At 40.7% G+C, this 27,484-nt stretch overlaps 1 protein-coding gene across 1 annotated transcript in view; it reads left to right on the forward strand.

The window, feature by feature from the left end:
* The first annotated feature begins 587 nt into the window (after positions 1-587).
* AQP9 (aquaporin 9) overlaps positions 588-27,484 on the forward strand; it is a 42,763-nt gene continuing 15,866 nt past the window's right edge. The window contains exons 1-2 of the mRNA XM_003784379.3: positions 588-993; positions 23,814-23,940. Of these exons, the coding sequence (XP_003784427.1) occupies positions 883-993; positions 23,814-23,940 (238 nt within the window). The 5' untranslated portion in view covers positions 588-882. The remainder of the gene's footprint in view (positions 994-23,813; positions 23,941-27,484) is intronic.

Consider the following 27,484-nt stretch of genomic DNA (forward strand, 5'->3'; position numbering starts at 1 on the left):
GTAACTTGTTTTTAAACTGGAGTCCTCTTCAAAAGAAATGCAAGAAGTTGACTCCTCGATCTATCCAATTTTTGGATCTCAACTATCCTCAGCAGACGAAGTCCAGTTTCAGTAATGAGAAAGTGACCCCCTCCCCCATGCTGTCCTCTAGACTTGCAGTGTGAAGCCTGCAATGGTCTCTCTGTATGTTACTTTCTCCCATCTCTAGGATGGGCACAGTGGTTCTTAGCAATCTCAGAATGGTGTCACGAAGGCACTGAACTGATACTGGAAGAAAACAAGACTGATTAACCTTGTAGGACAATAAATCTATATTTTCTTCAAACTCTCTAGTTTGCATAAAAGCTTTCTTCAGAAAAGAATGTTTACACTGGGGGTATCTATACCTGATTTGACAATTGCAAACTACACCCCAACCACCCACTTCCGAATGGGGAAAACAAAAAAAATCAGAGGCCTGCAATTGTGTAACATGTAAATCTCTTTTGGACCAGGGCCCATCACTGTGGTTTGGCAACACCACCAGCACATCTCTTTTCTCATCTCTCAGGGGGAAAGAAAAAAAAAAACAGAGAAAAAAATACCTTGAGAATAAAGGTAATGATTAATCTATCAGGCACAAAAAGGCTCGTTTTGGGGATTTCAGGTTCTAACTTGAGAATTCCAACAAATATCAGCGGACAGAGAATGATAGTTCCACCAGAAGAGGATTAAGTCACAGCCTATAATTGGGACAGCACTTATACAGTCCAAGAATCTCACCAGACATCTCCAGGAATCCCGTGAGCAGTTGTCAAAACTTCCATTTTCATGTCCGTGTGAAGGTGGGGACCAGAACAGGCAGGTGCTAGTGGAAACAGTAGTCCTCCAAGCAGCCCCAAGATGCAGCCGGAGAAGGGAGAGAAGGGGAAAAGCTTCAAGCAGAGACTGGCCTTAAAGAGCAGCTTAATGAAAGAAATACTTGCCGAGTTCTTGGGCACATTCATCATGATCGTAAGTATTTCCTAATTTCCTAAATTCAGGCCCAACAATGCCTCCCTAGTTGCCAAGCTGGTCGTAGAGAGTTTTGTTTTGGTTCAGTGTGAGTTAGCTATCAGATTCATCTCTTTCAGGAAGCAGCAAGTCACTAGAGGCTTTTTGGCTATTTGGTGGCCGTAATATTAAGTTTTCATTTACTCAATGCCTTTATCCACAAAAGCTGATGGGGACAGAGGGGGAGTGACATGAAGAGCTTGCCTCATTTCAGGTATTTTTTTTTACTCAGACTGTAAAATGGCTTTAAGATTTAGAAATCAGTGGTTAGGAATAGTTTTGATGAATTGATTGTACCTTGCTTGATTCCCCCAAGCACTGGGGCAACTCTGTCACCTGCAGCAAACATCACCAGTCAATAAACGTGGATGACAAGAAACAGGTTAATATGACAAGTGCTTGGCAAAGACTATGTCGTCAGATCCATTGACTTTTAACAAATTAGAGATTGCCCTTACATGGAAGTAATGTAATATGCAATAGCCCAGCTTTGGTATTGCATTATTTTTTTTCCTCTCTTTCACTCAAGGTAATCTCTAAAGATCTTTAATTAGATAATTACAAGAACCTTCTAGCTATAAATGAGGGACTGATTCTAAGAACCTCTCGAGCATTTGTCCAGAGATTTACTCAGCTATTAACAAAAGACTGAAAAACAAAACAAAAACAAACAAACAAAAAAAGACTGGAAAGTTTGCTTAAGTGGCACAGGCCTGAGTACATTCTAGCATTCACAAAAGGAATGGAGCCAGACCTTTTATGAATAGCTATAGCTATCCCATTTGTGAATAGAAAATTATTGTCATGTGGCAACTATTGATTTCGACTTTTTTTCTATATTAAAAAAATATGCTCAAAGATTTCCTACTTCAGTTGTAAATTCATTTTTCTTAAGGTTACAGAGAATCATCCATAAACTTTACACATGAAAAATTCTTTGCATAGAATAAATACGGACTCATTTAGAAGAATACGTTTAGAATTTGTCAGTGAAGCCAAGGTTGAGAAACGAATGTAAATTCAAAACATTGAACTAGTGTAACATGAAGATAGAGTCAAAAAATGTTCTGGCCTCTGAGTGATTCTTCTTATCTAATTCACTCAGGTATTTTCAGGGACTTATAGACAGGACTGAGACCCTTATGTCATGTTACTTGACAGACTGTCCCCAAAGAGGAGAGCAATTGTCACCACAGACTGATTTCAGCCTCATGGTGACTTGTAGTACGGAAAAGTGAAGCAAATTCAGTTACAATTCTTAGTGCTCTGCAGAAAACAAAGAGAAGGAAGTGAACTAAACATCCTTTTTTTTGCAACTGAAACATTGGAAACCCTCTTTATTTCTTAAGGAGAACCTGTTTCACACCCACATGCTTTCTGAGTTGAGAGGGGGAAAGTTGTTGTCTGTTCATGCAGCTGGTAGCAGGTCTTCCCCGAAATTCAATGTGGGGCTAAAGAAATAATATCTTCATACTGCATGTCAAAAAATTAAACTTTGTGTCTTTGAAGTAAAGCCACGCATTTCCTGAAATAATTAATTTATACTGTACTTTTATTTTCTAAAGTGAACCTTGATGAAATCTGTAATTGTGATTATAATCTTCAATTTTGTTGAGGCTTATGGGGCTGTGTAAACAAGAAGTTTCTGCACAAACACAGTATTTTTTCCACCAATAAATTTACATGGTTTTGCTCAAAGGTTATAGAAAGTCATTGCTTTGTTAGGAAATGTACATTTTGCCTTGCTTTTTCTAGTAGAAAGCTTAGACGGGGGAAGGAGAACGTTAGAAAGACAGCTGAGTATATGCAGGACTAACCTGTTTTTTAAACTTGTATGACTGATTTTTCCCTTGACTTTGGCCATCTGGTACCATTCTCTGCCTTCCAAAGCTGCTCTTAAAGGAATCATCTCAAACTCATTCACACTATAGCGTGAATGACTGATAAGGCCTACTGGTAGCACTAAGGGAAGAAAAGGTTCATGAAAAATTATTTTTAAACTACACTAAAACCAAAAATAATCAAATCGTAAGCCAAAGAAGAGCTCTGATTTGACCATTTAGACATTGGGATAGCTAGGCCTTTCACCTTTGCTAGTATTAGGATAAAGTTTGCAATGCATCTTTCCTATCACAGAGTAAAGGATTCAAAGCTTTGAGCTGCATAGATAAGGAGCATGTGCTAAGTCCCTAACATTTGTTTAATCCCTATGCTAGTTGCCATTAGGAAGGCTTTATTATCACCCATAAACAGTTGGAGAAATTGAGGGTTCAAAGAAATGAAGTAGCTGGCCCAAACCAGGAAAGCATTGAACTAGGATTCTTTCTAATTCTAACTCCTATGCTCTCCCTACCAGTTTTCATCCATTGCTGGACTCCTTTGGGGGAATGTCCTGTATGGTTAAATTGGGCCCCCTGTGCTTTAACATTGCCATAGATTGGAGCCCTGCGTTCGCAGCTCTTTGCTTATTGGCATGCCAGTTTAACTGGGGGGCGTGCTGAGGAATCAGACTTGACTTATGCCCTGAAGCCTATGTCTTTACTTTCTCTGAAGCAGAAAAGACTGCTCAGTGTGGGTGAACAGGTGTAAGGCAAACACAGAGGACAGGAGACTGCTGAGCCCCCTACACCTGCATTTGGGGCCTGGGGATGTCCAGCTGCAGACGCTGCATCAGCTCAGAGACCCCCAGGAGAACTGACACTGCCCACCTGCTTCCTGCTGTATCACTTGACTGCCTTGTGAGGCTCAAGGCAATGACTTTAACTTCCTCTGTGAGTCTCACTTTCCTCAAGATGAGCTAACACTTCATAGTGTTTTTGTGAGAATTAAATATGTGTTACATGTAAAGTTCCTGACATATAAAGTGCTCATTAAATCCTAGCTCCCTTTCCCTCCCTGAGCCCCCTTCCCTCTTCTGCTTGAGAAGCCTTGTGGTATTTGAAAACAGCTGCTCTGCCTCTTCCTGGGTATGCTTCAGGTAAGCTGTGCATAAACACCAACAGGACACCATGAACATGTCTTGCGTTGAAATCTCTGAAGAACTTCTCAGAATCTCTAGTCACTTTGAGTCATTTTTCACAGGGACTATGTTTGCTCCTACTATGCTACATACCTTCCTCTTTCTTCAAACTTTTCAGGCTTCTTTGATACTGAGCTCATATTATTGAAGACACAGAGGTGAATCAATCAGCAAACACCCACATTTCCTTCCAAGGTGGAATGACACCCTTTTAAGGCCAGACTTTTGAGTAGGTAACATCTCCATGTCGTAGGGAAGACCCTAAATTCTTTCTCATCCTGCCAAGTTTCTACTTTAGAGATACTCCTTTTGGCACCTATGATAGTAAAAAAAAAGAAATTAAAAATGCAGCTACTTCTGGGGAAAGTAGTACCCTTGATCTGTGCCCCAAAGGGAAACAGAAAGGAGCTTTCCTGGAACCCTGACCAGAATAGGAGGTGATAAGAATGGACCGTGTAGGAGGGGAGGAAGTATGGGAATGGTCAACTATATGTGAGACATTTCAAACGGTGGTAGGGCGGTGTTTCCTACTTCCTGTGGGGATCACAGCATTTTTCATTCCATTCTGGGGAGATCCTCAGTCAGATATGCTGACTCTAGGATTTGGAGGGCTTTAAAATGATTATTACAAAGCATGTTCAAATCTTGGAGTAGGTCTCAGGGAGCTTTTGAAACCAAAGAATATATGATCAGCATTCAGAGAAAATTTGGAAAGTTCTTAAAATAAGCCAGATTAAAGGAAATGTCTAATTTGCAGGGCATGATCTAGGACAACTTTAATCTAACACATTATTTAGAATTCCAGCTACTGGTAGGACAGTTTTGAGATAGGGGTGAGTATATGTCACTGACCCCTGTCATTCGTGGAGAAGCTGGGTCATAGACTGACATATCCTGTGTCCTTGGAATCAACCAGGAGTCCAGTTGTCCTACCCTGGGAACATACAACCCCTTCAGGTTTTCACTGTTCTTTTGCTCCAAGGAGCACAGAACATTTGCTTATACAGATTCTCATTTTTATTTATCTTTCCTGGAAGAGAAAGAGAAAGGAAGGTGATCAACTCCGTTTTGTCAGGTGGAAAAACAGGAGTAATGTAATTAAGAGCCTTACCCAAGGTCACTAGCCCTTGAATGCAAGACCTGGACTTGATGTCTTGATTCCAGTCATTCCCAATATGCCATCATTTGATGAGGATTAATTCCTTTTATGTGAAAGCCCAAGAGAACTTGACTAATTTTATAGTCTAAAATACATCCAACATTAGAGGTCTCAAAAGATGATTATATAGAACAGACATGAACATGGTAGGGACATTTTATAGAAGATCTACTTAGCGGGTATTTTAGAACTTTTCACCATCTATATTGAAACCTCTTGTACCACTAGGGTTTTGAGATGCTTCAGTGAAACATGTTTATTCATGGCTCTGATGAACATACTGATTGTATACTGTATTTTTCTTCTACTACTTCTATTTTCTAGATTCTCCAAGAGACAACCTTTTCAGCTCAGAGTGAAGTACCTATAGGGAGTGGGTCTTAAGAGGCCCTATAACTCCTCTCTCTTGTTTCTGGCTCAACAACCCCTTTGTCTCTGTCCTCCCTCCTTGATTCTTCTAGCTTACTTCTTTGCAAAGCCATCAGCCTCTTCAAGCCTAGGATGCTCTGGACCAAGAGTCATGTGGAGTTAAGAGCTGTCAGTTTGCCAATAGATGATGGGTCAGAAGATTCTGCTGTTAGCAGTGCCCTGGCTGATTCTGACCACAGATACTTTGACTGTTGGAGCTGTGAAGGAATCCTCTGTCCTCACCCATGTTTGGAATAACATGCTCTCTGTTGTCTGGCCCCTGAATCTTTCAGATGAGGGAATCAGAGACTTAAAGTCTCACAGAATTTTATCAAATGTACTTTCCACTACAATAGAACATCAGAGAGGACTCCTCACTCAATCCTACTTGTCTCTTGGTATTCACTTATTATTCATGTTCAATCATTCACAGATTTGTACTCCTGTTCTTGGGTAACTGGGACCTGCATCTTCACCTCTATGTGTATTGTAAAATTGCTCTCCAAAGTACTTTTGAATTTGTACTGTCAGGAGTGACATACAAGTTTCCATTCTCCACATACTCAACTTTGACATTATCCAACATTTATGTTTTTGCTCACTTGACAGAAAATAGAATTTCACTAGTGATTTTAATCAGTTCCAGTTAGGTTACTTCCTCTATGAATCGCCTGCTCATATCTTCTGTACATTTCTCTTTGGGATGTTTTGCTTTTTCTTAGCGGTTATAGGATATTGGCATTTATTTTAAACTCAGACACCATGGATGTTTTCTGTTTTCTTATTAAGGTTTAATGTTTTGCTTTTCATATCTGTGTCTGTAAAGAGACACAATTTGACTTGCATTTGAGTGCATAATGTGAAGTAGATGTCTATTATCTATGTCTGGGAGAATAGACAGTTAATTCTAATGAAATCTGAATCATATACCAGTGCACATATAGATGTACTTCTATGTCTAGACTTTTCAGTTCCATTGATCTGTGTGTTCAAATTTGCACTAATGATATATATTTTCATTGTAAGCACTTTCTAAATATTTTTTACTTTCTCATATCTTTTATCTTTATTTTTCTTTCAACATAGTCTTGGTTATTTTTGGACTTTTTATTTTTCTGTATGATTAATTTATCAACTTCCATAAACACACTGTAGATATTTTGAGTGGAATAACATTGAATTTATATATTATCCTGGACCAAACTACAAAGAAAGTTGTAAAACCTTAGTAAGATATACAAAATGTATACCTATTTTTAAAAAAGAGCCATTTCATGTTTGCAATCAAGAAAATTCAGTATTATAAAAGATAGAACTGACATTTTTATAATATTGAATTTTCTGACAATGAACATGAAATAGCTCTTCTTTTATGAGTATACATTTATACAGCTCTCTAAGGTTTTACAATTTACTTTGTATTAGTCACATATATCTTTGTTAGACATATTTCTAGGGACCTTATAGTTTCTGTTACTATTGTGAATGATACCTTTTAAAGTTTTAAAAATTAATTTTGTTAATTTTGAAATTAATGAATAAAAGGTGTATGTATTTATGGAATATAGTATGATGTTTTGAAATATGTATACATTGTGGATTGGAAAAATTGATATAATTAACATATGCATTACCTGACTTTTTTGTATGCAAAAATACTTAAAATCTAGCCTTTTAGTTATTTTCAAGTATATAATACATTGTTATCAATTATAGCCACCACTACCACCCCCCCAAGTATAATTGATTTCTTAAACTTTTTTCTCTTATCTAACTGAAATTTTGTATCCTTTCACCAATATCTGCCCAATCCTTCCCCCACTGCCATGCCAGTCCCGGTAACTACCATTCTACTCTTTGCTTCTATGAGTTTGATTTTTTAAGGTTCCATATAGAAGTGGTATCATGCAATATTTGTCTTTCTGTGCCTGGCTTATTTCACTGGACAGGTTCATCCATTGTCACAAATGTCAAGATTTCCTTCCTTTGCAAAGCTGAATAGTATTCCACACACATATCACATTTTCTTTATCTATTCATATGTTGATGGACACCTAGGTTAATTCTATGTCTTAAGTATTGTGCTAATGCTACAACAAAACATCTGAGAACACAGATGTTTCTTCAACAAACTGATTTAATTTCCTTTGGACATATATACCCAGTAGTGGGATTGCTGGATCATATGGTAGTTCTATTTGCGATGTTTAAAAGACTCTCCATACTATTTTCCATAATGGTTGTGCTAATTTACTTTCCCACCAATGGTGTACAAGTGTTCTCTTTTCTCAGCATAAAGTGAAATATTTTAAAAATATGTTTCTAATTGGCTATGATTAGCGTTTAGAAACAATATTGATTTGTGTATGTTGATCTTATACTTAGCAAAGCTGCTAATTTTTAAAATTAATTCTTGTACGTTTATAGATTGTCTTGGATAATCTGGATAGATCAGGGCTATTAAATATGCTAGCCTGTAGTCATGTGTGGCTACTTAAAACTAAACTTAGATAAAATAAAAACTTTAGTTCCTCAATCTTGTTAAGTACCATTTTGAGTCCTCAAGAGCCATGTATGGCTTCTGGCTACCATTCTGGACAGTGAAGATATATAGAACTATTGTTGGCCTGTACTGGTACCAATATTTTTTTCTGAGAATAGTAAGACCTTTTTTTTTCTGTCTAGCCTTTAAATATTTTGTGTCTTTTTATTCTCTTATTGTAGTTAAAAACCTCTCATACAATATTAGAGAAGCCATAATTGTGCAATCTTCTTTTATTCCCAACTCCAAAGAACTTTCTTCTGTTGTTACGCCATTAAGTATAATAGTTTGTAAAGGTTTTGGGTAGATATTCTTGATGTAAAGAAAGGAATTCTGTTGATCTCTCATTTACTAAAACTTCTACTAAGAATGATTATTGATTTTTATTTTATTGAGAAGAGTATGAGTTTAATCTTTCATTTGTTGATGCAGTAAATTATATTGATAAATATTTTTATTATTAAATCATCTTTCCATTCCTGAGATTACCTACCTTACCATGCAACATTTAGTTTGCAATGTATTATTAAAGATTTGCACTATAAATTCTTTTTATTGATGTTTTCAAAACTAATACTTTGAAAACACTAATTTTTAAATGATTTTTCATAATATTTGCTTATGATTTTCAAAATCTCTGCTATACAAGTGGTATGTCCTCTTTTTAATTTTTAAAAAGAGGTTTGTTTTCCACTTCAGTAATTCCTGTTTTGATCTTTCTTATATCCCTGTACTGAATTGATCAGCTTTATTTATGTCTACCTTTTCTCCTCCACATGTACTTTTTAATCTTTAAGTATTTACTCTTAAATTTTTTGACATCTCTCTCTATATATATTTAATAAATATATATTTCTAACATATATATTATAAATAAGTATATATATATATTTTTTCTTTGAGATGAGAGTCTCACTCTGTCACCCTGGTAGAGTGCCATGATGTTATAGCTCACAACAACCTCAAACTCTTGGGATCAAGCAATCTTCTTGCCTCACCTTTGCAAGTAGCTGGGACTACAGGTGCCTGCCACAACACCCAGGCTAATTTTCTATTTTTTTTTTTCCAGTAGAGACAGGGTTTCACTCTTGCTCAGGCTTGTCTGGAACTCCTGAACTCAAGCAATCTGCCAATCTCAGCCTCCCAGAGTGATGGGAATACAGGCGTGAGCCTTTGTGCCAGGCTGTTCAACACATTCGTTGAGTCTTTAGTTTCATTAACATTTATTAATTTCTGTAAGTTTTATTTGGCCCTTCTTCTTGACTGCTCTTTTTTTCTTACGAGCTTCTTTCTTTTATCTCTTTAACTTACTAAAGCCTAATAGTATTTTGGGAGTGTTCCGTCATCTCAAGTTTTGGGGGGAACTAATCATTCTGCTCATTATACCTCCTGATTCTCATTCACAAAGGATCTTTTCCTGTAGTGGTTTGTACACTTGTATTGTAAACTCTTCAGGGAGGTCTATTTTTCTGTGTGGGAATTGCCTGTGCCCCAAGTTGCGGATTGTTCTTCCGGAGCAGATTTGCCTTTGCTTCCGCTGGGTTCCCTGGGTACATCAGCAGCTCGAAATAATTACTGTTGTGAGTGGAAAACTGAAAAAAGAAGACTGATGGCTGCAGGTGCCTGTTGACGAGCCCTTTCTAAAACAACGGCTCTCTGCTCCCTTTCTCCCAAAGTGGGACGTGTGGTCATGAATGATGAAGAAACCTCCAGAGGAGCCTGAGTCTACTCACATTCTTAGGCCTTGAGTCAGTACCAGCTGAAAGAGAATTTTCCTGCGGGCTTCCCCTCATCAGCAATGAACGTGAAGGGCCTAGGAAATTTCACCGCTCCAAAGGGTAGAGAAGCCTGTTTGGGTTCACTGATCTGAGGGCTGCAGACTCCTGGAGCTAAACTCGATTCATCCAAACAAGACTTTGCTTCAGATCCCCAAGTTTTAATTTTAATTTTGACCCAGAAAGCTCGCTATTTTCACTGACTTTCAAAGGGGAAGTATTTTTTTTTCCTACTTTCCAGAAGTGGGTTTGGTCAGTTTTCCTCTAGTGACAAAGCCCATTGCAACATGTTTGCATTACTTTACAAAAAAGGAGAACAAAAGAGTGAGAGCAGAAGTTGGTTTTCCTTTACTCATCAGCTCTGTGATGGAAACACGAAATCAAGGGAAGGGCTGGGAGGAGGAGAACCTCATAAAACTGAGATAACAGCCAACAGAGCCATTCAAACTGCTGAGACGCCCAGCTGTGACAGCTACTCTGTACATCTAGTAGGCACCTATGTTTCCATCTGGGGGAGGACTGCCAAGTTCACCAAAGCTGCTAAGCAAAACAAGTGTGTCAAGAGAAAACAGGCCAGCCAAAAGTGCTGGCCTCCTTCTCTCTAGTTTAGCAGGCTGGATGATCCTGTGAAGATATGATGGTCAGTCGAGACCACACAGAACTTGAGGGCTTAGTCCTTCTCAGCCTAGGGTTAGCCCACATGCCTTAGAGTCTGTCTGGATGTTCAAGCTTTCTTCGAGAAAGCCTCTCCACAAAAACCTATGTGTTTATCAACAGGTGATTGGTTAAAGAAATGGGGGTGCACCCATGCAATGGATTCCTTGTAGCCATTAAAGACAATGTTTACATGCAGATATGGAAAAAGTGTTAAGCTATTCAGATGAAAAGTCAGGCAAGAAAATGCTATGTGCAAAATACTCCCACTTGTTGGCTCGGCACCCATAGCATAGTGGTTACGGTGCCAGCCATATACACTGAGGGTGGCGGGTTCGAACCCGGCCCAGGCCAGCTAAATAACCATGACAACTGCAACCAATAAATAGTCGGGCATTGTGGTGGGTACCTGTAGTCCCAGCTAATAGTCGGGCATTGTGGTGGGTGCCTGTAGTCCCAGCTACTCAGGAGGCTGAGGCAAGAGAATTGCTTAAGCCCAAGAGTTTGAGGTTGCTGTGAGCACACTCTACCGAGGGCAACACAGTGAAACTCTGTCTCAAATTAAAAAAAAAAAAAAAAATTCCCACTTGTATAAATGGGTTCTCTCTTTCTCTCTCTCTCTCTCTCTCTCTCTCACACACACACACACACACACATTTTTGACAGAGCACACTGCAAAGTATTGCTGTTAGTTACCTGCAGGGAATAATATTTCAAATTTAGAGAGGGAAGGAAACAAATCTCTTACATTTCAGTGTGTACCCTTTGGTAATTTAAAAGGTTTTACATGTTCCTGTGTATTTTCTTCACCCACTTTTCCCCTATGAAGGAGCTCAGCCAGTGGAGTATGTCTCTTCAAATGTTGTAGGAAGTTGCTAAAAATGTATCTGAAGAGCTCTGTGACCCCATGTCACTCTACCGAGGGCAACATAGTTGAGATGTGAATAAGAGTAGAATTGAGTGAGAGGGGGAAAAGATGCTGCCTTTCTCATATATGCTTGGGAGACACTGGGTGAGCAGTCTTGACTGCAGGAATTATCAGAGCCTTTAATGTTCACTGGAAACCTCCAAAGTGGAAGTGGAATATTGACTCCAAATTGACTTAACCCTAAACCCCCTTTTTGTAAAAGAGCATCTCATGGAACTGATGATCTGTGGATCATACCACAAGAATGGCAGGTCCAGGAATGCACCCTAAGAAACTCACCAGTCCCCAGAACTCCTCTGTCTGCAGGGATCTTCCAAATTGAGAGTGACCTGAGGTATATTTGACATTGTTGGCGCTGTGGACAGAGGGACAACTGTCCTCAGCAACCCCCACTCACACACAACCTGCTTGGGCCCATGGTTCCCCTAATACAAACACACGCACCTTAATAAATGAATGCCTAGTTTCTAATTCTGGCCCTTGGGATCCTGACCAAGTTCCCATCCAGGTCAGCATCTGGGATGAGTTGAGGGATGTGAATGCCTGGTGGGCTCAAAAAAAGAAGACCATTGTTCTTTTCAGCCTGGTAGAGATAATGGAGTTCAGTCACCTCTCATCTCAGAACCCTGAGTTGGTCCTTGGTGCTTTTTTTCTACTTGGAGAGCCCTGAGGTTGGCCACCTGCCCATTCACCTGCCTCTCACATCGTAGATTCCTCTTTTTTTATGAGCCTGCCTAATAGCGTCTCTTTTCAAGTACAGCTGGTCCTCCAGGGCTGATTGATCTCATTCTGACATTCTCTCAGGCTGCGTGCTACCTAATGCTTTCTTCTTAACCAGAAAGTCCGGGTTGCAGTCTTGGTTCTTTGTGACTATTTTTGTTATGACTGAGAAGGTTTTATTCCCTAATTGGAAAATTAACTGGCTGGAAAGCTGTGCAGAGATATGCATTCTGTCCTAATAAAGGGAACAAGTAGATCCACAGAGGCAGCCGCTGTTGACACAAGGGGAGCACAGGATCCGGAATCAGAGCACCTGGCTCCACACTCAGAGACTGAAATTTATTAGCAGTATGATTCTCAGTTTTTAACTGGGGATTAAGTATCAGGAGCAACATCAGAAGTAACGTGTGTGAGAGTGCCCAGCCCACGGTGCACGTGCTGTGACGTCCCTCCTTTGTCCATTCACTTCTCAAAGTTATGTGCGGTCAAATCTGGGCCCCATCACTGACTACTCGTGTGAATGTGAGAAATTCTCTTAACCTCTCTAGGCTTTGCTTTCCTCATTTGTAAAGTAAGAGTGAGACAAACAAACTCCTAGAGGGAGTGTGAGGAAAACTGGGCTAATGGTTGGACAGTGCCTAGCTCATAAGGAGCACTCAATAAATATCTGTTGTTATTATTGACTATGATCAGTAGGTTATTAAGCTGTACATTTAATGAACTAATATATGTTCAGATGACTACAGTCACATAAACTTAAGAGGTCGATATAAATGGATGGTGTAGGATGTGTCTTGGACTCAGCAGCTCAGGCCGGAGGGCCGAGGTTTGCAGAGAAAGCTCTGCTGACAGGTGGCCATTTGTTTCCCTTCCTCTCCAGTTACAAAAAGCAAAATGCTTACAGGGAGCAGGGAGGTCTCTAGTAAGCACCAAAGTGAGTGAATCTCAAGAATGGGGTCTATAGGTTTTGGTCGCTGTATGACCCCCACCATAGATGAAGTTTTGTCTCTTGACAGTCTTTTATTTGAAGGTAACCACAGACCCTTCCTCCAGGAATTAGGAGACCCTCCTACATCTCAACACAGGTGTGTTAAAACCAGGTATCTGTAAGGCCAGGACATCACTGGCACCAAAAGCCTAGTGAGTTCTTCTTCCTAGACTGGAAGACAGGAGTCAATCCATAGTCCCAAAACTTATTGAGACCAGACAGGCAAAATCTACATATGATGACGTTTTGATATGGTTGGGGGTGAGGGGACACGGCATGCCCTGTCTCAAGGGGTCATCTGCCACTCAGACCCTCTCCACTGTAGCCAAGAAGGAATGCAGTAAGGCTTTACCAGATTTTCCAGTGTTTTAAGAGCAGTCAGAAATTCAGAATTATATGTGTAATTTTTCTATTTTTAAATACTGGCAACAATTTTAAAACTTTTTTTTGTAATTATCAACTGGGCCAAAAAAAGTACAAGTGTGGATCAATTCTACTCTTAGCTTCCTCCAGACATGAGACTCTAGTTTGTCACTCTGCTCTAAAGATATCCTTAACCAATTCACAATTGCAAGTATTTGGAAACAACCCAAATGCCCATTAATACATGGGTGGGTTAATAAAATGTGGGATTTATATACCATAAAATACTAATTAGTCATTTAAAAAATGGTGATCTAGGATCTTTTGTAACAACCTAGATGGACTTGGAGGCCCTTCTTTTAAGTGAAGTATCACGAGAATGGAAAAACAAACACCACTAAAACGGAACTAGATAATCAATATTTACGTGCCCATCTGGAAGTAAAAATCAGTGGAAACCCAGTAGGTGGGAGGGACTGAACGGGTTGGGTTAATTAATACCTAAGTAGTGCAATGCACACATCCTGGGTAAAGGACACACTGGCAACTTTGACCTGAAATGTACAAAACAAACTATGTAAGGTATCCTTAACCATTCTCTACGAAGACAAGATATTCTCACCAAGAAAGGACAGATGAAGAGACTGTAAGGGACTAAGCCTTCTGCTTGGGATCCTCTGTTTACAGGAGGCCTGGCTGTTGGGAATTGAATTCCCGTTTGTGCAATATCACGTTCTTTTTCTTGTCCATCTTAAAACTTGCCAAAATTGGTGGAGGCAATAGCAAGTGAACTATTTTTATTTAAGAGAAGCCTCTATCTCTTAGCATCTTAAGTTCCTCATGAGGTCAGTTGGTTATACTCTCATGTGCCTATAATCTCAGAGTTAATAATACTATGTCAGGTGTTTCAAAAATGGGAGTATTAATCAAACGATCAAATAATTCAAGGAGACAAATGTTAAAATAGCCACCATCTACTTAGTAAAGCTAGGTTACAAAACCATATCCCCATGTGCATTTTTTTTTGTTCATAAATAAATGTTTAAGCCATTCATTAACAACCTTATAGAATGACAGTATCATACTCCATCCATGCCATCCTTGTGATTCTTACCAGTTCCCAGTTTGTACCACGGTTGTGTATCTCATCTCTCCTACTGGCCTGCAAGCTCCCAGAGGACCTGTGGCTAATGTTTTGCATTCCTGCTACCAAGACAATCAGAATTTTCAAATGTACATACATATGGAGGAATGAATGGAAGAAGGAAGGAATAGTGGAATGAATGCCAAATCCCAACTAGAGGTGTGTGGAGATTTGGGAATCTTAGCTCTGCACAATTTGATTTTTTGAAAGACAGACTTCTGAAGCACAAATCTGGATAAACTACTTGTCTGACTCAGGTACAGTTGAAGGCATTTCAGTGTAAGTGAAGGAATATGAACAGTAGACATAAATACTGACTTTGGGTTAAAAAAGATTCCTTTGCTAGCTATATGTCCTCAGGCAAATTACTTAATTTCTTTGTCCCAAGGTTTCTTTAGATGGAAACAGAATTTTCTTCTGCTTAGGGTTATTATGGGGACTAAATGAGAATACATATATATATATATATACACACACACACACACACACACACACATATTTATGTATATTTTCTATTCAGATCTTTTGCCCATTTTAATAGGATTATTTCCATTATCATTATTGCTATTAAGTTGTTTGAACTCTTTATATATTCTGGGTATTAACCTCTTGTGAGATGGATAGTCTGAACCAAGTTTCTTCTCTTCTGCTTTCTCTTAAATATATATACACACACACAACATATATATGATATATATACGTATATATGATACGTATATATATCATATGCACACACATATCTTCTTGAATTTAGTTGTGTTTATCTCTTGTGTGGGAGGGGGGATGGGCTTAGGAAGTTCCCATCTATTGGGTACAATGTACCAGTATATGACATACTTCCTGGGTGAAAGACACAACTACATCTCAGACTTTGGACTTTATCTTACAAACACAAATAATGTAACTTAAGTATAAGTACCCTCGTACTAACCCAAAATAAAAAAAAATTAGGTCTTATTTCTTCTATCTAACTATGTATTTGTACCAATTAATCAACCTCTATTCATCCCCTCCACCCTTCTCAGCCTCTGATACAAACACCAGTCTACTCTCTGTCTTCATGGGATCCACTTTTTTTTTATAGCTCACACAGGGAGTGAAAACATACAATATTTGTCTTTCTGGGCCTGGCTTATTTCAGTTAACATAACCTCTAGCTCCATCCGTGTTACTGCAAATGACAGGATTTCATGCCTTTTTAATGGCTGAATAATATTCCACATTTTTAAATCCATTCATCCAGTAATGAGTACTTGAGTTGATTCCTTATTTTGACTATTGTGAATATTGCCACAATTAACATAAGAGTCCAAAATTTTCTTCTATACATTGATTCTCTTTGTCTTGGATATACTTGGATAGCCAACAGTGGAACTGCTGGCTCACACACTGTTGGCTCATATGGTAGTTCTAGTTTTTGTTTGTGAAGGAACTTCTATACTGTTTTCCACAGTGGATGTACTAATTTACATTCCCACCAACAGTGTACGAACTTTCCCCTTTCTCCATATACTTATCAACATCCATTACTCCCTGCCTTTTGGACAAAAGCCATTTTAATTGAATGAGACGACATCTCATTCTGGTTTTGATTTGCATTTCTCTTGATAATTAATGATGTTGAGCATTTTTTCACAGACCTGTTGGCCATTTGTTTGTCTTCTCTATTCAGATCCTTTGCCCATTTTAATAGGATTATTTCCATTATCATTATTGCTATTAAGTTGTTTGAACTCTTTATATATTCTGGGTATTAATCTCTTGTGAGATGGATAGTCTGAACCAAATTTCTTCTCTTCTGCTTTCTCTTAAAAGCAGGGATATGAGGATTTTTTCCCCCTTGCTTATGTTGAGATATTTTAACATCTTTCACCAAATATTATTTCAGCATGAATATACTGAAGAACAAGCTGCCCAGTGGGGGCATTATAGTGTTAGTGGGGTGCCACAAGACCAGGTGGTAGGTATATAATAAAATAGCAATGTCTAGAGGGGCACATGAGGCAGAAGAGGCCATTGAGGACTTCAGTTGTCAGAGAAAGCCTCATGGAGAAGGTAGGATTTTACTTCAGCATTAAGAATAGGTTGGGTTTAGCTGGGGAAGGAGCAGGAAAAGTACCTTTCTTCTGAAAGGAACAGCATACACAGATGTGCAGAGGTGGGAATGAGTGTCATTAGCTCAAAGGACTCAAAGTGACAAGGATGTCAGCCTGGCTGATGCAAAAGATTTATGCTAAAGAACACCAGGCAGAAATATGGCTGAGAATCACTAGACAGGCCAGTGGAAAACCCTGGGTACCAGCAGGAGGACTTTTGTCCTACCCCTTCCTGAGTAGCAGAGAGGTGGCAGAGATGTGCTATATCATCTGGAATGGCCACTGGCTGGGGAGAAAGTGGATGTGGGCTCACTGGTGAGAGACTGAAGATGGTGGTTCAGAAAGATGTGGGAATGACTGAGTATGGGTGACCAAGGAAGAAAAGGGAAAGAACACCAGATGATTCTAGAATATTTGGCCTGGGTGATTGGGAAGGACTGGGGGACACCTCACACACCAGTTAATCTTTGACAGAAATTCTGCCTTTAAATGTATTTCTTTTCTCTCACTACCATGCATGGAACTTGATAATAAAAACATCATTTGCCCCTTCTTCTCTATAGTTGCTTTCCTACCAACTGAGAACCTACCAACTAAGAAATGACCCAACTTTGGAGAGTAATCACAAGTAGGCATAAAAACTTGAAATTTTGATCAGCTTCCCACTTCCTATCTTTCCCAAAATTTGATCCCATGACTAGGAATGAAACAGCAACTATCTATTATCTTTCATGGATATAATATATTTTTCTCCTCTGTTTTTCTTGCAGTTAAGTTCATGGGTCCCATTGTCTGAACTTATTCCTTCTAAACTAGAGTTTTCCTTTTGTGTTTATACAAAAAGCAATGATATCCTGCCCTTTCCTGTTTAGATAGTGCCTTCATTAATGTTATCTCATTTTATCTTTCATTGAAAAACCCTGTGACACAAGCCTGGCAGCTGTTATTATTCCCCTTTATCCTGTGAGCAACCTAAGACTGAGAAATAACATGTTCATTTACACAGCCACCAAGTGGCATAACTGGAAATAATGTCTAGGATCCGCTTTTTAATTACCACCAATATACTAGAACCTGTTCTAGAAACAAAGAAGTTCAATGTATCATCTTGCAAATCTTCTTATAAAATTGAGAAAATCAGGCATAAATATATGTGAATGGTAAACATCCTATGGCTCAGTGCCCACAGATGACAATAGAAACCATGAGTCAGAAGGTACAGGGTTAATTGCCATGCCATAATGTGATGCACGAACATGGGAGGATTGCGTTTTATCTAGCTGATATAGGTAAGGTTCCCTGCGATCCAAGATGGAGGGACAAGTATCCAGAAAAAAGAGAGAACTCAGGGAGGACATTGTGCTCCCTCCACTTATTGGGATATCTGACAAATGAAAGAGCCTACTCTCCTTGGGCCCAAGAGTGAGCCTGGAGCTAACAGAAGTCATAGGAAGGACTCTCCAAACACTGGAACAATGACAAATATATAGAACAAGTTGCCTAATGTGGTCATGAGCTCCCTCTCCCTAAAGGTGATCCAACATGGGTCAGGTGAACACCTGTTAGGATGCTGTAGGGAGAATGCCTGTATCAGATTCCTTCTGTGTGCTATGGATTCAGAACCAGCATGATGGTGTAGCTGAAAGGTGGTGCAGTGCAGGGCTTCAGAGTGCAGTCTCTAGACCCTGTGTGGGGCTCACTCTTGGAACTTAGCCTCCCTGCTGTGAAGAAGCCAGGCCACATGGAGGAGCCATTTGTAGGCCCCAGCTAAGGTGTCAGCTGACAGCCAACATCAACCACTAGACTCACTCACTCACGAATGAGTGAACCTTCAGATAATTCCAGCACTTTAGCTTTCAAACCACCCAATTTGTCATCAAATGGACAAGAGATGAGATGCCCTGCCAAACCCGGCCCCAGTTGTGGATTCGTGAGCAAAATGAATGTTACCATTTTAAGCCAGTAAGTTTGGGGATAGTGAAGTAGGCAGTGCTGGAGAGCTGGAAGACAATGTTTGTGTGATACTCTGCATCATTGTTGATCTGGAAGTCCATGAATGTCAAGGTGCTGAGTCAAGCAGAGGGTGGTGTTATCCTGTTATTTGCAGAAAGGCAGCTGGGTGGACTGGGCTGATAGAGCCCAGGTGAAGGTTGGTGGAGCTAGTAGGAGGATATGAATGAGAGATGAATGAGGAGCTCTGGGGACACAGTGGGGGACACAGTGAAGACTGGACGCAGGGCTTTTTCATGCCCTCCATCTCCTACACAGTAGCGTGACTTTTCTAACTCTCATGGAGAAGCCAGAGATAGGGAACAAGTGCTAAATCCTGTCGAGAAGGTGGATGAGACCATGGAGGTCTGCAGAAGAGCTTCAGAGGAACGGGGGGGGGGCTGGGGGGGGCAGACTGGGGAAGTAGAACACCCAAGGGGGCAGAATAAAGCAGAAGAGACCAGCGTAGTGAAGACTACTAGGATAGAAAGGAACCCGAGAGATTGTTTTCTAGATAAGGAAACCAAAATCAGGCACCTGGAAAACAATTAAGAACATATTGTATCTTACAGACGGTACAACTGAGTTTCAGAGAAGAGCGATTAGGTTTGCTGAGACGAACATGAATGGGTGATGGGCCTAAAACCTGCTTTCTAGATGGGGAGATCAGAAAAATCAAGGCAGGATGGATTTGATAACGGGCGCTTTCTGTGCCTAAGCGGGGGAAAGTACAGCAGTTCTCAAAGCCTGGAGCAGAGAATTGTGTTGGAAATTTTATCAACAATACCATAAAGGACAGTTCTCTCATTTTGGAGCAGAAGAAAAAGAAATGCACTGAGTTTGCAGGCGAAGGAAACCGGAATGTCTGTGATTTGCTTTTTTGGTGCTGTGAATACAGGCAGGAGCAGGCAGATGAGGGAAGATGCCAGTAGGCATCTTTGCTTTTCAGGCTATAACAATTATATTTTAAAAGTAAGACGCAGGGCTGTAAATGTGGGCTGCAATCTTCCAAGTGGCAATCCTGATGAGGAGAACTAAAGTCCCCGCATTGCTCATCTCCTCTCCTGTTTCTTTCTTGCAGAACACAGCATCGATTATCCTCCTTAGAAAAGCAATTTCAGCATCGAGGGTGGAAGAGGAGAGTATTAATCATAGTGAAATTTGACAAGGCAGAAGCCTCCCCGTGTCCACTTGAACCATTTAAAGCTTTTATGTCCCCTCCAGACTAGCCCAAGTGCATGTGCATGGGAGCCATAAAAGAGGGGAGACGCTTCTTTGGAAAGCAGTAATAGCTCAGGACTGTCCTCTCTCTGGGTGTGTCTCTTCATAGCCCTTCCCTGGTTGTCTAAATCAGGCCATCTCAGCTGTCATCGTTGTTTTATTCCTCTTTTCAGGAGATACCACTAAAATGCCAGTTAGCTAGGAATTTATGCCCAGAGCCTTTAATTGGCTCTAAATTAAAAAGAAAGACCCCAATGTGGTTTTAATTCTGACAGTTATTAGAATCCATAGGGATTCTAGAAAAAATAATGTTGAAGCGAGGTGAACTTGGTAGGCTAAAATGGACTCCAGGGACTTTTTGGAAAGAGAGAGGGAACATGTTCTGCTGAGACTTTATTTAAGGTTCAGTGCAGGGGATGAAGACAAGATGGTGAGTTAAATCAAAAGCTGCCCCGAGCATGTGACGTGCGGCCGAGTGCTCCCCTCGAGCTCTCCTCCTTCCCCCCACTTACCATCTAGCAGTTAAAACCAAGACAAGTCAATTCATCTTAGAAGTGGGTCCTGGAAGGAATGTTAAAAGATCATCATCAATGTAATCTCCCTGCCCTCAGAGAGGAGTAAACTGAAAGCGTTCTCTGTATAGTAAAAAGTTCTCTTGTTCGTAAATTGTATTTCTCTGAAGGACAAATGAGTTGAGAGGGAGCTAAGGAGAATCAACTCATCACAATCAGGAAATTGTGTGCAAGCTTTTACATTTCAATTTCATTCTCTTCTCTTTTCACCCCTTTGTAAAGACACACAAGAGCTGGTTGCTATCTTCTTGATAAGAAGATTCCATACTTCTGATCTCTTCTTTCTAGAATACATTTGTTTCTAAAACATTTCTGCCTTGTTTTCCTGCCCTTAAATAGTGTCAATTCCTTGAAGCTAGTCCTGCCGCAAGTGAATTGCTATCCTTTGACCACCAAACCCAAACTGGACTCTGTATTCTAGAAGTTTGGCCCATTCTATATACAAGACCAATCATCTAACAATTCCTATAATCCAGGACTTATACCTCCAGGGCCACCCTGGCTTTTCAAACCATAGCATGATGACAGATGGTGGTCATCTTTGCCTTATTATTTTCCTACTGAATTTGTATTCCATCGCTTTTAAGAACCATCCTTCACTAAATGTTCTTTAAATGTGGTTAAATGGTTTTAACTAATTGTTCAATAAATATGTAGGCCCATTTTTTTAAAACTGGGAAACACATGATTAAAATGGGGAGGGTTATACAATAAAAAGTTCTCTTCCAACATGCATCTCAGACATTCACTCTCCCCCACGGGGTCCAAACCTGTTAGGTCCAGCAGGATGTTCCCTGATCCCTGGTTCCCAGTGTCAAGAATGAGGACTGGTACCAAGTCAAGCAGACAACAGAGTGATCACAAACACAGAGCAATTTTATACAGCTGATCACATAAAAGAAAGACTGGAAGTAACGTAGAAAGCTACACAAAGTAAAAATACATTCCAGAGAGAGAGAACCAGGTCAGTCTCCATGAGTGGAGAAAGACCCTGCAGTGTCTGAGCCCACCCTACCTTTTATCAGCTCACTAGTTTGCCCCACCTTTTTCCTCACAAGATTGGTTGTCATTTCCAACTTTTGGGGTGACTGACAGGCTGATATTATATAGCAGATATGTAACAGGTTACATAACAGGGTGGTTAATGTAACAGTTTCTCCTTCTATGCATGCCTCTTACCCAGAATTCTTCAGGAAGCTCGGTTCGTGCTATGCAAATAAGATGGTAATGAGCTCTAAGTTATTTAAAGGTCACTAGGAACTCCTTACTATGTATGTTCCCACCAGGGAACAGTTCCTGGCTGCAATTTGGTTCCTAGTTACAATCTATTTGGTTCTCCCTCCCACCCTTAACCACTTCCTTGCCACCTGTTTACCCTCCTCCAGACATGATAACCCCATTTCCTGATTCTTGTCTATTTAATAGAGAGAGAGAGAGAGAATGTGTGTGTGTGTGTGTATAAAGAAACATGTAAGGGCAGCACATGTGGCTCAAAGGAGTAGGGTGCTGGCCCCATATGCCAGAGGTGGCAGGTTCAAGCCCAGCCCCAGCCAAAAACTGCTAAAAAAAAAAAAAGAAAGAAAGAAAGAAAGAAAGAAACACATGCATGTACTCTCAGTACAATTGGCAATGTATTTTAACACTGTTCTGCATTTCTTTTAAAAAATTTTGAAGGCTATGTTAACCAGTTTGATGGAAGTGTCTTGGATTGTGTATGAAAACACCACACTGTACCCCCAAAGTGCATCAATGTACACAGTTACCATTCAATAAAAAAAAAAAAAAAATTTTAATAATGTACCTTAGGAACCTTTCCACTTTGGTACACACAGACCTTCCTTATTCTATTTTGTGGCTACCTAGCAGTCTACTGAATGGATATACCATAATGTATTTATTCTAAGCCATTCTGAATACCAACTCCCTTTCCCAAAATGTCCTCTACTGGCTGAAGATTGTGGAAGACCCACTGTCATATGTCAACTTCTTCATACAACTATCTGCATGGTGCTTACTCTGAGCATAGCACCATGCATAGTGCACAGGGAAGACAAGAAGCAGTGAGCTTGGCAGCCTCTGCTCTCTGGGAAACTAGAGCCTCATCAGGGAAAAAAGACATGGTTGTCAAATCTATGCCCACACAGTTTCCCTTTGCTTCCTCACACATCAGACTCTCTTTCTAAGATGTGGTACAGATGGCCTTTCCACTAATTGGATATGTGCATGATTATTTGTGTGCCTGCTTTGGCTTATCCTGGAGCCACCAGATGAAAGATCTCAGTCAAAAGCCTATAGGGGCCAGGAAGGTGACCTAAATGAGCAAAGTGAGATGAGCCAATTAGGAAGGCACAAGCTCTATGTTTAGAGGAGGCTGCCAATTGCTATTCTGCTCCAGATTATTTTCCTGTGGCTTGTTGGATCTTCTAATTAATTTAAAGGAACCACTGCATAAAAGGTACATGAGACCCTTGTGTATTATTTTTTATCTGCATATGAATCTATAATTATCTCAAAATTAAAAGTTTAATTTTTATTTTTTTGAGACAGAGTCTCACTATGTCACCCTCAATAGAGTGCCGTAACATCACAGCTCATGGCAACCTTGAACTATTGGGCTTAATTGTATATCAAAGCAGTACCCTGAACCCCATAATTACATCAATTTATAAAGTTATGATTTAATAAAAAGTTATTAATTATAAAAAACAAACAAACAAAAAATCAATTGGGCTTAAGCAATTCTCTTGCCTCAGCCTCCTGAGTAGCTGGGACTACAGGTGCCTGCCACAATGTCCAGCTATTTTTTTGTTGCAGTTGTCATTGTTTAGCAGGCCCAGGCCAGGCTCAAACCCACCAGCCTTGGTGTACATGGCCAGCACCTTACTCACTGAGCTATGGCCGCAGAGCCAAAAGTTTAATTTTTTGAAAACGCCCCAAAGCTGGATTATTGTGTCAAATTACCTGATTTATAAAGGTAGGCAAAATTTGAACATTATTCAGGTCCAGTAGAACTGATTTGTAAGCCAAATCCATTGTTTCACTATCTGTGCATAGCTGGATCATTATAATTTGATTTGTATAAAACCCCAGGCGACCCAAACCATGCATTTGGTTTAAAAAGGCTTCTTGCTACTGTGAGTTTCCATTGCTTTTGACAGTGGCCATCCTCACTTACTCATTGATTTTGTCTCCTCTCATTCTAGGTCCTCGGATGTGGCTCTGTTGCCCAAGCCATCCTTAGTCGAGGTGTTTTTGGAGGAATTGTCACTATCAATATTGGATTTGCAATGGCAGTTGTAATGGCCATTTATGTGACTGCAGGTATCTCTGGTAAGCAGTAGAAACATTATCTGCTATTAATTTCTCCAATGTGCTAGCACAGTGCTGGGTTCTTCACATACCTTAACTTATTTTGATCTCAACAATTCTGCAGGAATATGTATTGGATCCCACTATTACAGATGATACAATTAAAATGGCCAAGAGATGGTAAGTGACTTGCACAAAAGCAATATTTAGCAAGAGATAAAAGATGGGGTTGAGAACTCACAACTTTTCTTCCTAGGTAAGGCCATAGCATATTTTTCATGAGCTCATGGGATCCTTTATTTGCTCATTCCCACACTTGGAAGCCATTTCCTAGATACCCTGTGAATAGCCAGTGGAAGTCACCAACGGAGGCAAGTCCCTGGACCTTTATCCACAGTAATCAAGGAGAGTCTGGACCTCTTGCAGAATAGATGGTTCTTTCAAGGGAGTACAGATCTGATCTGGAAAGTCTCAGTCTTATTCTGCCCCAAGAAGTGGGCCGATTAGAAGCTATTTGCAAGGTTCTCAAAAGCAAAATGAAATGATGATATGTAATGCAGTGTGGGGAATTAGGAAGGGGCTGTAGAAATGATCCAGTTACCACAGGTGCTCAGAATCTTCCCACAGCGTGGTGTGGGCAGTCTGTTGGTGATGAGGGAAGAAAGAGACTGAGCAACCACTGCGTGCTGCTCCCTGTGCTGGGTGCCAGACATCCTTCATCTCCCTGTCATTTATGACAGCTTTCTGAGGCAGGTATTATTGTCTCCACTCTGCAAAGAAATTCCTTCTGGAAGGGATTCAGTAAATGTCTGGAAGTCCTGCAGCTGGTAAAGAGCACAGATTTGACCCAGGGCTGCCTGACAGTGAAGCTCGTGTCCCTGTTATACACCTTTTCCAATGCTCTACCTAGGATAGCTGTTAGAGGCAGGGCCTTTGGGTAGAGGACACTGCAGTTAAGCCGGCTGTCCTGAGAGCAGATGCTTGCCACTGCAGCACTAAGGAATGATAGCTTGGGCTCCCCAGGAACTCCCTGGACTGGGTACTTGGAATGGCCATTTGCTAGCTGGCACCTTTCCAATTCTAGCCAGGTTTGGATCTTGGGGTAGTCTGGTCTATAGATTGCTCATGTGTGGTTTGTTGCCATGAGCAGTGTCTCCATTCAAATTCCTGCTTCTCTTTTGCTGTGATCCCAACACTCTGTTGCCTATCTCAAGGCAAACTCTGAGTAGGGAACAAGAATAACCAGGGGACTTCCCTGGAGTGCAGGCCTTGAAAGCAGACTCTTGGCCTAAAACAAGCATGCAGGATGCTCCCACAAACTCTCCCTACATCTACATACGTGTGGCTTCTACAAACTAGAGGATGTAGATGTGGGCATATTTTTAGCTATTTTTAGGTAGGGAACAGGCCTTGCAGTGTCCTGCCTGTGTAACATCCTGAACTGAACACCATCGAGTAATTACTTGGGATTATCTGGCCCTAAATCCCACCAATGTCATCAGCACCCTTTACCACCACTGCAATTTGTATGTGTTGATGTCCTTTAACACATACAATTTGGGGATTTCAGTGGTCACTTTAGGGGGAAAAGGGGCAAGGACCAGCAGGAAGGAGAAGAGGGAGTGAGGGGATATGGGGGGCTTTCTCCTGTGGGCCCCTGAACTGGGGTTTAGCCCCTGTGGTTAGGGAGCTGAAGGCCAGAACAGATGGGAGTGTTTTCACTGGGCACTGTGTTTCTGGGTGAGGGTTAGAACCTGACCAAATTGTTCATGAGCAATCTCAGGATCCCAAAATACAAACAGAGTGGTATCTGAGACTGGCTGATAAAAGGCAGCATTGTGTTGGCATGAGAGCCCTTTCTCTCTTGGAAACCTAGCACAGTTCGGGCTTTTTGAGGATGATAGCTTTGAGAACATTTTTGGAAACGTCAGAGACAACACACATGTCCACTGTGACGTCTGTGCAGACAATAGCATTATTACTGGCTTCCGCAGCTTCAGGAATAGGAAAAGATTGTGTGGCGGAGGTGACTTTCTCTTGGTGGCTGCAGCTAACATACTGGTTTGTGGGCACATGTGAGACCCTGTTTGAGGATTCCAAAATAACCAATATGTAGATAAATATGAATGTGGCCCCCTTTTGTGGTCACAGACTGGTGAGGTCAGTGGACATTTGGCTGTAACACCACCTGACTGTAAAGAAGTCACAGCATCCTGCTCTCTTGGGGATGTAACCCAGTCAGTCAGAGCTCACACCCCCTCTAATTATGCAATGACCCTCACGAAGCATTTGGGCTGCCAAATGGTAGTTACTTTTGGTAAAGCATTTTATAAGTAAAATAAATATACTGAAAAAACAAAATAGCCTTGCTTAATGACAAATGAAATATAAGGTCATATTTATCACCAGATAATCTTGATCACTTCTGTGATATAGATAACCATATATATATATAAATTTTATATATATAATTTTTTTTTTTTTTGAGACACAGTCTCACTAGGTCACCCTTGGTAGAGTGCCGTAGCATCACAGCTCACAGCAATCTTAAACTCTTGGGCTTAAGCAATTCTCTTGCTTCTGCCTCCCAAGTAGCTGGGACTACAGGGCCCTGCCACAACACCCGGCTATGTCTGTTGCAGTTGTCACTATTGCTTAACTGGCCTGGGCTGGGTTCGAACCCACCACCCTCAGTGTATGTGGCTGGCACTATAACCACTGTGCTATGGGCGCCAAGCCTAGATAACCTATATTCATCATTAAGTTTTTTATAGGTTGTGAGAAGGAGGGGATTTGCATAGAACAGAATCTTGAAAGAGTTCACTCTGCTCACCTTACACTTTCATCCTGTGCTCCGTGAGCTACAGCTGAACCCCCGGGCTATTTGTATGAATAATCTGATTTTCCCAACAACCTTGGCAGAGTCAAGATTTTGAGTGCAGGACTCTCTGACTCTAATACCCATGTTCTTTCCACCACACTGCTCTGCCTTGTCCTTCTGGTAAGGCAGGGGTGGCCATTCATCTCCATGGGCAGAAATTTCTAGTAGCTGCTTGAATTTCTAGTAGTCTCCATCCAAACTGGTTAGGGTGCCACTTGTCCACTTCCCTTTCCCAAACTTTGTGCCACCTCTAGGAGCCTTTTCTGTGTCCCTTTGTAGACACATCTTCTCTGATCCCGCTAACAATTTTCCTTCTCTGTAGATCTCTGTGGTCTGAGCTAGCTTACTATGGTAGATATGGCCTAGAATACCTACTAAATGCCTTGCATTATGTGAGGTCCAAGGTCAATAATAGTTCCACCTTCAAGGTGCTCATGAGGAGCTAATCTACAAGCATAAACCCACCTCTGGGAAATTGTAATTTGGAAGAGGAGCTTGTTAAACAAAGAAACCTCCCATTGGTGGATTCATCTCCAGGGAGGTGTTTTTGATTGGAGATGACTCCTTACGGCCTTCATTCGTGTCCTTTGGTAATGGGTGCCTCTAGGCCGGCTGGAGGCAGCCTTGGGGGAGGAGGAGCAGGGCTGCCTTCAGGAACACTCACTGTTTTCTGGGTGCATCCCT

Source organism: Otolemur garnettii, unplaced genomic scaffold, assembly GCF_000181295.1.
Source record: "Otolemur garnettii isolate 467f Iridium unplaced genomic scaffold, OtoGar3 scaffold00011, whole genome shotgun sequence".
Classification (NCBI taxonomy): domain Eukaryota; kingdom Metazoa; phylum Chordata; class Mammalia; order Primates; family Galagidae; genus Otolemur; species Otolemur garnettii.